Raw genomic sequence first — 14,095 nt, 5'->3', positions numbered from 1 at the left:
GTGACACAATTGATTGATATAGAAGTATATACAACTGTTTTACACTAGAAAATAAACAGGGAAAAGCAAAGATTCTGCTGCATGCTACCTTTAACAGACTGTAGTCCCTAAGACTGAGTTAAACATAAGGGAAACATCATCTCGCAACTGATGCTCTGTGGAGGATTATGCAGATTGAACATTTTAAAATATGGGGCAGTGTGAAATATCAGGCATCCTCGTTTTCGTAATCGTTAACTTTGATCTTTTTCATGCCGTGTCTGACATCAATAGTCAGCGACGACATTATAATTTAATGTCAAACAAATTTAACGTTCCTCCATAATCAATGGTTCAAAAGTTCTTTTTCTTATGCAGACCCTTTGTGGGTCAACAACTTTAATATTGTCTTTAATTAAAGAGCAATCTCAGCAACTTTGTGTTTTTTGAGATTTGAGAAGAATTTTATTTGGACCTAAAACGTGGGCGATATTGTGAGCGCAAGTGACCTTGAAGCAGTGTTTTAAGTGCCGAAATAATTTCATGAATTAATTTTGTGAAGGTTGGTCACAGTTTTGATTCGATATTTCATGTGCAGATCATTGAAAAGAAATTCTGATAAGTTACATTGGCATGTTTTGTCAAATATTGCATTTTGATTTTACCGATTGCCAGTTAGCTTGTTGTTTGTTTGACGACTGGCGTTTTTCTTTAAATCCATCTTCGACTTTTCTTTCTACTTGCATCGGCCAATGCAGCGACGTAATTTTGATACGGTTGGTGCTACACCAGTACTGGAAGTTCGACAGCTTATTTGAGACATACCTAAGCTTACTTTACGTCCATTTTGCATCGGGCGCATGATCATAACCTTTCATTCGATTAAAGGTAGAACGCACCTCGGGGACAGATATTCGGACTCTCAAACGTTTTCAATTCGTTTCTGATATACCACATGTGGGGGTTCATTTTAAAGCTCCTGGTGTAAGAACACTTTTCACCGGCTTAGTTTTTCGAAATTCGAAAATTTTACTTCTCTTCATGAAGTTAACTCAGAGATGGCGGTCATTTTGAATTTCAAATATCAGTATAAATCTTGAGTAATGTGTTTCTCTAGTACCGAAATTTGCACAGTGACCCTCGATTTTTATTCTTCATTTTGAAAGAGAATTGTTGAGACATTCCTTAAGGAAAGTTTGGGCAAAAGTTTAAGTCTTTCATTTTCGGGCGCATACTACCTTAAAAAACAAAGAACTTTTTTTGACTTTGTTGGTGACACAAATGCAACTGTTTCCGATACAGATCTCGGACATGAAGAAATGGATTGCAGCATATAAAAGCCGGGAGATAACTTCCTTAACCTGGAGACAGCCTCTGAAATCCTGCAGACTGTTCCTTCTCACATATTTCACACATGATAGGCTATATGCGAACCGCAGACACGTTCACCTACAAGTGCGCCATCAAACTTTGTAAAGTTGAAATAATAAGTAGACGATGCTATACATTGTAGGATTCACTTCGAGTGATTGATGTACACAGGAACAAAACTATAGTTTTTCGAGTGCAAGAAGACAGCAGTAAGGTCATAGTGAACTCTAAAGAACTCTAACTTGGCATACTATTATTCATAAATGTGTCTCAGCGACAGGTGGTCGAGCTCTCCATTGTTTACAATACAACACTTTTCTGCTAACTACCACTACTTGGGACACATTTCATGCCGTAAAAAAATAACTGTCCGTTTCTTTTTGAGAAGAGAGCATTTTAATTTTGCCCATAGATTTAACACAGGAATGACGGTCATCTTTAATTTTAGATATCGGTCATTTTAGGCACATTATCTCTCTGGAACAACAGTTTTGCACGGCGACCCCTGATTTTTATTCTTGGTTCCGAAAGAAAGTGGCTTCAAGCCTCCTTGGGGAAAGTTTGGGCAAACGTTTAAGTATTTCAACTTCGGCATGTACTATACCTTCACGTGTGATATCCTCACAGCCAAAACCCATCGTCACGACCGAGTAGTGGATCAGGAAGCTTTCAGCTCGCCGGGGCACATCTGTATCACATGCACAGTGAAAATTTCAGATTGATAAGCGATAGCGTAATTGAAAATTCATGTACTGATTGCAAAGGATCAAAATAGAACACCTCTTGTCTTGAGGGTGCGGAAAGATAATTTCGCGCTGAACTCTGTACATTGCGGAGACAATAATGTAAGGATACTGCATTTAAACATTCCCAGAATATCTATTAGACAGCTGCAATATTTTAGAAATTACAACAATACTGGAATATTCTTTATTTCATTCAATTCGACTTTACAATGTGGTTTACAATCTTACCCTTAATCACCATTACCTAAGTCAGACTAAAGTGTGTGTTTATAAACGACGATGCCTTTCTTGCGAAATAAAGGAAAGCTTGACGGTTTGATGTCGACCAGCAAGCCATCAAACACAAAGTAAGTGCCATTAACTTAACCCTTTAATTTAGTTTAGCGACTTTTAAATGAACAGCGGTCGGCGATTCAGAATTTTACAAGAGAAAAATACGTTTCCTCGCTCAAACTGGAGGAAACAACGCAGTAAGCAACTCTGACAGAAAATTTGCACGTTCAAGGAACAACACAGGGATCAGAAAACGTCACATTAAAAAAAATCAAAATAATGATCCCACTTGAATCTCACTTAAGTTTGGCACAGCTCATAACTCATCATTTTGTGCTTCATCGTACTTCTTTTGGCTACTAATATTTTCGAAAGAAATTCAAAGGTCATAGGTGAAGTCTAAAAAAATCCCTTTCCATTGCTACTGAAAGACTCCTTAGTGAGATAAATTGCCATCCTGAGTACACGCTAACGTGTATACATATGTACATGTATTTGCGTATGCCTCTACGATCGACCACATGACATATATATATATATATATATATATATATATATATATATATATATATATATATATATATATATATATATATATATAAGGTCGACGTTTTAATTATGTAAAGTACTTGTCTATACGCTCATTCTGAAAAAACATATTTATATATTTACATCGGATACTGTCGTCATGAAAAGCAAGTGTTGACCTTGCTCTTTTGTGAATTGTCTAACACGTGAATAATCTACATACAGCATAGCAAAAAAGATGGATTGCTTGTTTTGAAATCAGAGAACTTGACCTTGGTAACGTGCTCATATCGTGAAATGTGTTAAACTGTTCGCGAGTGGCTTGTCTTGCTCACACTCCGAAACTGTGTGAAAGTCCTTGATTTATATAAAAAAATGCACCTCTTGCAAATCATCTGATCGCGAATCCGTGCACCCTCAGCCGATTGGCACTCGTTTGCCTCCATGTGTAACATTATTTGGCAATGTGGTGATGAAGACAACACGTCAGCCAGCGAATGTATCGGCTGAACGCGGATGACCACGGATGACGCATCGTTTGGTAAAGAGACAGACTGTCTATTTCACATTGCATCCGGGGTACTCCATTCTCTGCAACTGGAACCTGTTCTTCTACTCTCAAAGATACACAGAATCTGCCGCAAAATAGCGCTTTCATCTGTGTAATTGTAATTTTGTTTCATAACAGTTTACATTTATGCTGTCATATGTGGCCATTGAAAACAAAAACTCAAAAAGCCAGTCAGATAATTTCTCAGATATCAGCTAGGTACGGTGACTTTTCCTAAAGTATAAAATGGCGTAGTGTGTTCTCGACAGTAAAAATTATCGACTGACGTGTTCATGTAATTAACGTTGGTGTAAACGTACTTTCTATAGAAGACGAAATCCTTGTAATGCCTAATTATGTGAGTGACATCGATGGATCTAATTAGCGTATTGCTTACAAAAATAAATTCTTGAATCTCTTGTCTAACAGGTAAGATACTATTGCTCCGTATACTGTCAAACCGAGCTTTCAACAATATCGTATAATTTTTCTAGATTATCTAGAGTGTCGAAGCTTGTCGTGGCAAAATTTTTCTCCGTCGTTTGCGAGTCTGAGTCCGAGGAAAAATTTCCATCGGGGTCATTGTGTTCGCTCTCGGTTTGGGGCAATGGTAGCCAATGATTTGTCTGCCTGGAGGACGATATTCTGTGCAGCGGAAGAAGGCCTGTCGATGCGTTGCCGTTTCGTCTGTAATATGATAAAGGTAATCATGTTATTGAACAAATACGTGGGTAGGAAAGCAGAGAGACAGAAAGTTAACTGTCAACAAAACAATACATCATTCTATCCATGAGTTCAATTATGTCAACTCGCCCACTTCCGTTTATCTCCGTCTTTTTTTAGATATCCAACACAGTGTCGATGTTCGTGTGTAAATTTGCCGTGTCCTTTAGCAATTCAAGGTTGATTTTTGTCCCGTATCAGTCCATTACTGGAAATGTTGAAAGGTAATGGCGAAAACGTTCTCATCTCTCGAAAGAAATCAAATAACAATCACTGTTAAACACACACCAACTTTAACATATTTCTTCTCCCTTTTTCAGTGTCAGTTTTGTTTACAAGAACTATCTTCAAATGCTAAATGCTTCGGGCGCTAACATATCCCGAAATTTTGAGTCTGCGTTTTTAGGCCGAAAATTGATTTCCCTCATTTTTTGACAAAATTCCTCTCGAAACTATTTGAATTGCATGTTCATATATCCATGCATTCGGATACACTGCTAAGAGATTGTTAAAACAGCAACCTACATGCAAGGTAAAAGCATACTACATCAAACGATTCCAATCTTGAGAATCAATAAATATATTACCAGAAATGTCATTTTGCTTTCGATTTTTACGATTCACATGACATCCTATTTCGTTATGAAGTTGCTGTCGATATTAAAATTGGATACGCCAGAGGAGAGTAATCTTATTATCGGTATACTTACGATGTCCAGAGCATATTTTCTAGTTCAGTCAGTCGCGCAAGTGCCGCGTCTAATTCCTGACTAACTTGTCGACAGGCCCAGTTGTTGCACGGACAATGACCGGACCGCCTCGCCGGTGTGTAGATACTGTGTGCCATAGCCTGGAACGATACGGAGTTTTTTTTGTGTTTAAGAAAGTTTGTTTTTTGCAAACAGTAAGTTGACAATTAAATTACAGTAAATCCTTAATTACTGATAAATTTTATGACATTTTTAACACATTCGAAGCGACACGCGTCTCTTGTACATGCCACCATAACTATTTCATCGTCGGGGTAACAGTTGTGTTTAACCCGCAGCAAACACAAGGTAAATGATGCTTTCCTAAAACTGTCTCTCTTTATTGTTGTTAGACCCAGTTTCATCAATGAACCTTTCGCTCTTTGCTTCAGCGATTTATGATCATCTATAAAGTTATAGCTAAACGATGTAACTATGAGTTGAAATAAACATATTAGGGGTCCAAACCTGTGAATGCTTAGTAATTTACTGAAGTATCAAAAATCAATAAATTACAATGTTCAAATAGAAATCTCGGACATACTACTATCTCATTTGGAATAAGTTCAGATCAGGTCCCTCTACAATGTGGTTTGATGTCAGTATGACCGTGTCTACAACACACATTGTCATCCATTGTCGCTACTTTATTTTGACTGGACTTTAAAGTAGCAATTTTTGTTATAAAGCTTACTGTATGCTCGTCCATTTTAATTTTAATAGTTTACCATGAAAGTAGAATATTTTCGAATAATCCAGATAACAGATTACAGATTACTGCGTCAAACGATTTTTCACAAATTTCGAAAATATCACAAAAATGTTATTGTTTCTAAGTGGCCAGAACAAAAAAACGTATTATGTCCATTGCCCAAACTAAAAATTATAAGAATAGAGAAGAAATTCGCAATTTCCGAAAATAAATCTTCCACGCGATTGTCGACAATATTCGGCGAAATACATTCACAGCAATGAACAACTATTACTGTAACAAGTTTTCGAGATAGTCGCCCTTACCTCGGCCACGACGGCGACGAGTTCCTTCTTGGCGAACGTCTTACGGAAGTAGTTTTTCAGAAACTTGAAGAAGAGATGCTCGCCGAAGAAGATCAGAATACTGGCCGCTGTTCCGCCGAGCAGCAGATAAAAGACGCCGGACGAGTGTTCAATGCCCAGCGGCTTCCTCGAATTATCCCCTTTACCGTCACACATACTGGTCAACCATTTATCCACTAATGTCTGAATGAAACCTGTGTCAATTAAAAAATTCCCGCGGAAAAAAGGGGTTAGAGCATCTTCTCTGAAAACATAAGCGACTATAGTCTACGTGATGACAGAGGGACAGTCATTGTGGTGTCACTATTGACAGTGCAGTTAGCCTGTTACGCGAATTGCGACGGAAAACCTGATAATAAAAAGGGCATTTACACACACCATAGACTACCTCACTAGTCTCTTGTCTATGTTTCAATAAAAAATCCAGAACTTAATCAGTTCTTAAAAACTCTTCTCTCTACGACCGATAATATTTCTTTCACCATATGTGCCCTCACTTTACTTGCTTGGGCGTATGTGGAATGTTACGTTTACGATGACTATGTATTACAAAATCACAACACAATTAAAATGGCAGACGTTCCTTATTTTATTCCTTCAATTTCTTTACAGAATATAGCATGTGGCACGTCAACACATGCGTGCAGTATATCATATAAGCTTGAACCCTACGTACTACGAGTACTAGCACAGATCACCTTCGTAATATATCTTTTGTAATATTTAGATTTTTAATTTCTCAGCGTATCCAGATAATTTGACGACCTGTTTTTTCACCACTGATAAATTATAGCAATCTACTAGGCCAAAAGTCGTATTTTGATTCTTCAGTATCAGGCCTTCCTTGATAGAGGGACTCAAGAGGGAGTTTGTTGAAAGGTCCATTCTTATCATGGCATTTACCATTGTCCGTGTACTGAATGATCATCTCGTTGACCTTGTGCGTCCAGTGTGACCCTTTGGTCAGTGCCACAGTGAAACCTGTCTCGCCGACTGTCTTTCCAACAACGTGCAAGGAGCATTCCTGGTCCTTCGCCGCTAAGTCTCTCAGGGCCGCCTCGTCGTAAAGAAAAGCATCCATTCTCCTACAGAAAGGCGAGAAAATGCGAAGATGGGGAAAGCACACAGAAATGAATATTTAACGAACATATACGTATGTAGAGCAAATAAATAGGTGATCAGGAAAGCCCGGCCGTGTTTTGTTATCATCTAGACATATGCCTACCAGCTGTTTGGCAGAGTTTATCCTGTAATAGGCATCGATCCTTCCTCTTGGGATTTGACTAGACAAAGAAAAGACACTGTGTTTTCATCATCTCATACCCATAAGTGGAACAGTAGGTCTTATATATGTTATTATTCCTTAGACAGTGTTATTTCCACTGATTCATTTTGTTTCTTTTCAGAGAATAACCCTCAAGCAAAGGAAAGATGGAAAGGAAAGGAGGTGGATACCCGAGGTTGATTAAAAATAATAAACTTATTTAAAAATTGATAGGGCTGTCTCGCAGCCTTCAATATGGTTCGTGCACAAAGAATTGGCCACGGAAAGGGATTTAATGCTGACAATACTTGGAGTTCATTCACATCTACCTGCTTACTACTGTCTAGCTAACGCTGGCTCTGCGCCACAATTCTAATTTACCCACCCTGCCTTGAGCGACTCAACAGCTTGCTCTGCAAGTTCCTGGTTATAAGGCTCCATGTGCGTTTGCATTTCTTCGTTGACGGTTGATATGTACTGCTCCACGCTAGTCGACTTGATAGTGCCGAATTTCAACGGTTGGCTGTAATGCTTAGGATTCTGCAACTGTTGGAAAGTGGAAAACAGAATTGAGCATAGTGACGTCATCTAAAATCATTGGAGGTCATGAATCGTATAACGCCACCACGATATTGATCTAAGTCAAACCATACAGCAAATATCTACATTGGCGTCATACTTTGCTACGCCCACTTTCTCTGACAGTGACGTCAAAGATTTCGTCATTCATTCATTCAAATTATCTGATATTACTAGCATTGCTGATTACAGTCATGAGGCAGACTTACATATCGCAGAATCGAAAACAAATAATATGAGAAGATATGAATAACAAGGACAAAAAAACAAACAAACAGACAGACACATATACAAAAAAACATGAAACCAAAATAAAATTAACCAGCATATTAAAATTGCAAGTCTGTACCCTTCGTTCACACATCCCTCATGATCATAGGCCGCACATAAATGTTATGAGACATTCCCGAGAACATATCGTAGATACTAACTTGGTAGTCACGTAAATGACGCCAGTCATGATTGGCCTATAGGACGCCACAGTAAATATATATCAGACAAAAGTAGCCAGTTATAGTTTTTGACTTAATACAAAGACAGCATTAAAGTACAGGATCCGACAAAACCAACTTCGAAATACTACGTGCGCGCGGCTGTTCACCGTTTCTGATATGAACTGTTCTTATACTGCTAATTGCATGCATTTCGTGGCAAGTATGTACATGTGGGAGAGGGTCACTTGTAACAGAAGCTAATTTTACGGCCAAACCTTCTATTGTCCATGTGATATTTCCTGAATAGGAAGTTACCGACGGAATTCTTTACATACACAGACAACAAGTTTTACAAGCAAAGAAGATGCAGTGGTATCCTACATTAAACACCATGAACGGTTAAAACTGTTGAAAGACATGAGACAAAAACACATGGGACGGGTAGCAAAATGTCTATCAATTATAAAACATCTATAAATGCACAGATATTGTTAGTTCATATTGGAAAAAAATGTTCATAGTTCTCTCATAGACTATATATTGAATCAACATTTCGGTGAAATTCCAAAATCAAATTTCTTGCACACACGAGGACTTGTTACCACCCTTGTCTAATCAAGTACATTATATCAATAATCAAGCGTACATAAATACACATATTTATCGAGTTTTATATTGGAAAAAAATTATTCATAGTTTCCTCATTGACTATGTATAGTCAATCAACTTTTCGGTGAAATTCCAAAATTTAATTTATTGTACACACCACATGGACTTTTAACACCCCTAGTGTAATCAAGAACATTAACATCAATAATCAAGAATACATAAATACATAGATTTACCTAATTTTGTATTTGAAAAAAAAAACTGTTCATAGTTCTCTCATAGACTAATATGTATAATGAATCAACATTTTCCATGGAATGCAAAAATCTAATTTCTTGTCTACAAATGCACCTTTTACCTCCACTTCAAGCAAAGTACATTTAAATATATTATGAAACATATATAAATGTACAGATATAGCGTGTGTTGTGAGGGAATGTGTCAATAGTTTGCCTGATAGACTCCATGTATTATGATTTGATACTTTCGGGTGAAGCACTATATCAGCCACATCTTGTCTTCTTATAGTTGCACAAAATATGATGACCCTCCGGCAAATGTATGAAAGATCATGTCCCTTCAAAAATGCATGCTTGATAAATTGCGACCTTCCCTTCTAAGACGCCAGCCCCCCCCCTGTAATTTCTGTCCCTAATTTACATAACAATTAAATCAAATGTTATGAAATTAGCTGATACTTATTCAGTCGTTCCTGGGGAGAATACTGCAGTGGTTGGGGGGAGGGTCAAGCTTTAGAATGTCGGACAAGGGAAAGGGTCACATTTTAGACAGGAGGATAGGGGGAGGGTCACATTTTACAGTACAGGTGTGCGCTGAATTCCCCGGGCTCACTCACTGTAATTGCAGAAGGCTCCCTTATCGTGATGTTATTGTCGCCACAAACGTGACACGTATACCCGTGTGAGTCAAAAACGCGGCATTCAGCATGTTGATGATCGAAAGACTCTTGTGTGCTTGAGACGATAATAACAAGAGGGGCGACATGTAAGACGATTAAATAAAAATCCCTTAACCGTAGGAGGCAAATCTGAATCCTAATAAGAGAAACAATCTCATTCCGATGCCGTCCCATTCTTTGGGCAGGATTAGTATTTTACTTACAACCACAATCAATTGAGGTTCGCCGTTCTCGTAATAAGGTATCCGATTGCCCGCATCAATGTCTCTTTGTCTTTATTTCTCGGGTAACAGCATTTTCCCTCACACAGAATAATTTGCGAACGTTTTAGAGTCCTCCACTAGACTTTACAATGAGCCGGTTTAATCACCAAGCTGTCGTTCGAGCAAATGGCGAAAGTCACCCTGTTGTTCAGGTTATTAAAGTACATTCACCAAACAGGGCTGTTTTATTTCTGTTTTTGATATCAAGCTGTTCGATCAATAGGTATAGAGCAATAAAACGAATTATTTGCCGAATGGCTCTTCGAATTGGATGCACATTCTGTTTTTATACGGCGGATTAGTTTGATAGCACAGAAATAAAAATAATTAAAAAGAAATATATACGATTTCGTCCATATGCTGTACCAACCTATTTCGGTTTTATGTTACTTGTCATATTTGGTCTCAGTTTCGGGTACTGGCAAGGATATTTTGACATTGAGATGAATACATTTAAATATTTAGACTTCCCTGACAACATTGTTGCCGTTTGCGCAGCATCATTTGCGCACACCAGCATTTGCAGACACCGTAATTTTTCACAAAAATCCTTGAATCTGTTAATAACTGACGACTATTCAACGCTTCTCGGGGTTACTCACTTTGTCGTCAAGGAAACCGTCCACCATGTCCTCTGGGGCCTCCCTTATCATATGCGCTACAAGATTAGCCGTGTACATGGCGATGAATATCAGCGAGAAGCATCCCCACATGTTGGTCATAAACTTTGCTGTGTAACTCCTCGGGGGCTTCAACGGCACCGTGTTGTTGAATAGAAGAGCCCAAACGATCCACAACGAACTGCCAAACGTGAACTTGGTGGCTGAAAAAATACAGACAGACATATACGTGTGCATGTGGTCGGCTTTATTGAGTGTATTCAGATTAGTCAAGCATGCACGACGTATAGCTGTGCCCCTGCTTGTATCTCACTGGCATGCCTTTGACAATTCTACATGTTTTGAAGCTGTGAAATCTGAGGCCAATTTGAGTAAATAACCAGCTGTGGGTAGTCTTGAAATCTCATTACTATCACTTGTTCCCATTTCCGTGAGAAAGATAGCATCCCTTGGCACCAGGTAAAGTACGTCTCCATTTTCGCTGTTTTATTTAAAGGTTAGACTTACAAATTATTTTCCGGTGTCATGTTACCAGGGTAGCAATAACTGACGCACTACAGGGAGCACCGCTATTTGCTTACTTAATAGGCTTTCTAACGCAGGCATAAGTTTTCCATCATACCTCATGAACATCACTAGGGGAATTTATGAGTAAATATTGACGAACCGTGGCATATACCAAGCCCCTGTAATCTACGCGGATATGGCCACTCTGTTGACTGCCCGATAATTTCAACATATTATTTTGAGGGAATTTGAGTATGAGGCGGCCAAATTTGCTTGACAACAATTGGCGAGAAACACCCTTCGCGACTCTACTCGGTTTCGTCGCGATCGAAGGCGAAACAGTTAAAATCGGTGCGGATTGTGGTTCAATGTTCGTGTGGATTTTGTAGATCAACTGTAAGCTGCCAGATAATCAGAGCTACAATGCGGAATTCGCCGAGAGAATTACAAAAGGCGCCGCGGCACAATCTTACCCCTCGGTCCCTTGAGAGTTCGATCATACCCTCCGGGGCTGAGACACTCGAAAGCGAAAACTGCCACGGCTACAGCTTGCACGATGCCGACCGTTAAAAGCAGCCACACTGTGTAGTCAAAAGGAGCTGTAAGAGAAAGCGATTGCCATACAGATAAATGCTTGAAGTTAACGCCCGTCTTTACTGACAAATAATTCCAATGGTGCTGAGTGAACCGTTATTGTGAATACAACAGCAGCTGCAGTTATGCACTGTCAATTAGTGTGATTCATGTAAGCCGCGTTTTGAGTCTGTTTTCGTCGCAGAGTCTGAAATCACGGAAAAATAAGTTTGTGTCAACATCCTGAAATGAAATGAAATGAAAAACAATATCTGCATTACCGAGAAATGCATCGGACGGCACTGCGCCCTCAACTTTCTTCACCATCACACTTATACCGGACTTCATGTACGACACCGAGGTATCGATGACGGCGGACCGGTCAGCGGTGTCCAGCATGGTCGCTATGGCGCCGTCTGCCTTGCCGCGGAGGATGTCGCCCACCATGCCGTTCCAGGAGCCGTTCTCGTAGGCACCAAACTTGCTGTCCTCGACGATGTACAGATCGTACTTGAAGCCGATATCCATGCTCAACTGGAGGAGAAGGTCCACAGTGAGGCCTATACAGCATTGGTAGTAGTACACCCTGTGTAAATGAATGAATAAGTGAATGCGCGAATAGATAAATAAACGAATGAAAAATGAAAGTATGGGTGTTTAAATGAATAGACATATGACCATATGAATATTATTGAATGGATTGATGAATGTATGAATCGATAAACTATGAACTTAATAAATGATAAATAAATTTAGAAGAAACGTTCGCACCAATTAAATAACACGCTACACTTTTAAATAAAATCCATACAATAAAAGATAAATAACTAAACACATAATAAATAGATAAATAAATAAATGAATAAATAAATTGTCATTACCACAATTTTAAATAAAAAACTAATAATAACAGATAAATGAATAAATAAATAAATAAATAAGTAAATAAATTGTCATTACCACGTGCAACAACCAAATATGCATACGTGATACACTTTGTGGAATATCCGTGCTTTTGTTGCATTGACAGTCATTTCAGAATACTCCGATACAAAATAATTTCTCTCGATACATACGCCGGAGGTTATCCACATTATCTTTTAGTTACAAATGTCTTTGCCGATCTGAAGTGCACTTCGAAATAACTTTCACAGAAGGTCGCCGTAAGCAAATACTAAAGCGGACCTTGTTTTCTAATTTCCATGGAAATCGCTTTTTTAAGTGCGACAAATGGCGTCTGTGACGGGGGTTGTTTATTCCTTTCGAAGCGAGTGCATGCCGATTCAAAAGGTCGGTCGTCCACAAAATAAGCGCTCACAACTTGTTCTAGGATTATTAGAGGCAAGCTCTCTGAGCTCTCATTTTGATTATACCCCCGGCCATTGAAAAAAATGTCGGCTCGCTGTTTGCCATCTACCGGCCATAATTATAGATGCTACAAACAGACAGTACGGGAATTTTCTTCAGTGTTACGACATCCTGAACCATACAGTACGGTCTATGACAAAATGAGCTCGAACACAAGCAAAACCTCAAAAACCAAACCAAACCAAAACATTAAAAAACTAGTCATCGGTGACAGTTTTACCGTGAGAAATCAACCGAAAAGCGTAGTGCGTGTTTCTCAGATGATGCACTAATGCTATAATCGGCCCAGCTGCTCTTCGTTAGTTTCCGAAGCACGGCCTCAATGATCGCAAAATATCCAGAAAAAATAATAAAAGTAGCGCGAATACGTGCAGCCTAAAGCCAACGAAAAAAAACGATTATGAAAATTTTGAAGCTATTTCAATAGGATTTCAAAATAACGATGGCGTTTAACCGCAGGAGCTCATTTCAATTCCATTTGCGACCATTAATCCGAAGCAAGGCCGGCTGTACGATGAAAATTCCATGTTTCTTCCACTTCAACACGATTAATGCTCTTATCAGAAATTTAATCTTGCTTGCATTAAGTGGTTATGCGTGTTGAGCTGCTTGAAGCGTACTTGTCGTTTAAGGGTACAGCAAAATAGAATATGCAAACTGTCATTAGTCTATATATACATGTATGGTGCGTAACAATCATCCAAAAATCAGCATTTCATTCGTTGGCATGGAAACTACCGTCGCAATTTACAACGATGTTTTGTCGCGTCAGCTTACGTTTAGTTGTTCACCTGACAGACAAAGAGATGAGTTTGACTCAAAATGATGTTTTCTTTGACGGAGAGCTTTAACATTTGACTGACAAACGGTTTCAAATATTGTAAGATGAAAACGCTAACAATAATCGCGAAATCAACAACATTGTGATATACCGCCTATTGACATGATCATCATCTGATCATCATTATTATCATAATCATCATC

At 38.7% G+C, this 14,095-nt stretch overlaps 1 protein-coding gene across 2 annotated transcripts in view; it reads right to left on the bottom strand.

Annotated features, from left to right (window-relative positions):
* Nucleotides 1-2,248: 2,248 nt before the first annotated feature.
* LOC139151162 (glutamate receptor ionotropic, NMDA 2A-like) overlaps nt 2,249-14,095 on the bottom strand; it is a 109,971-nt gene continuing 98,124 nt past the window's right edge. The window contains exons 4-11 of one of the 2 annotated variants that reach the window (XM_070723754.1): nt 12,025-12,329; nt 11,644-11,769; nt 10,646-10,866; nt 7,625-7,785; nt 6,879-7,060; nt 5,937-6,169; nt 4,881-5,020; nt 2,249-4,134 (exon numbers count right to left, since the gene is read on the bottom strand). In XM_070723754.1, the coding sequence (XP_070579855.1) occupies nt 3,903-4,134; nt 4,881-5,020; nt 5,937-6,169; nt 6,879-7,060; nt 7,625-7,785; nt 10,646-10,866; nt 11,644-11,769; nt 12,025-12,329 (1,600 nt within the window). In that variant the 3' untranslated portion in view covers nt 2,249-3,902. The remainder of the gene's footprint in view (nt 4,135-4,880; nt 5,021-5,936; nt 6,170-6,878; nt 7,061-7,624; nt 7,786-10,645; nt 10,867-11,643; nt 11,770-12,024; nt 12,330-14,095) is intronic. The other variant, XM_070723755.1, reaches the window with a different exon arrangement.

The sequence above is a fragment of the Ptychodera flava genome, chromosome 15 (assembly GCF_041260155.1).
Source record: "Ptychodera flava strain L36383 chromosome 15, AS_Pfla_20210202, whole genome shotgun sequence".
Lineage (NCBI taxonomy): Eukaryota > Metazoa > Hemichordata > Enteropneusta > Ptychoderidae > Ptychodera > Ptychodera flava.
This window is presented reverse-complemented; position numbering and strand designations above follow the sequence as displayed.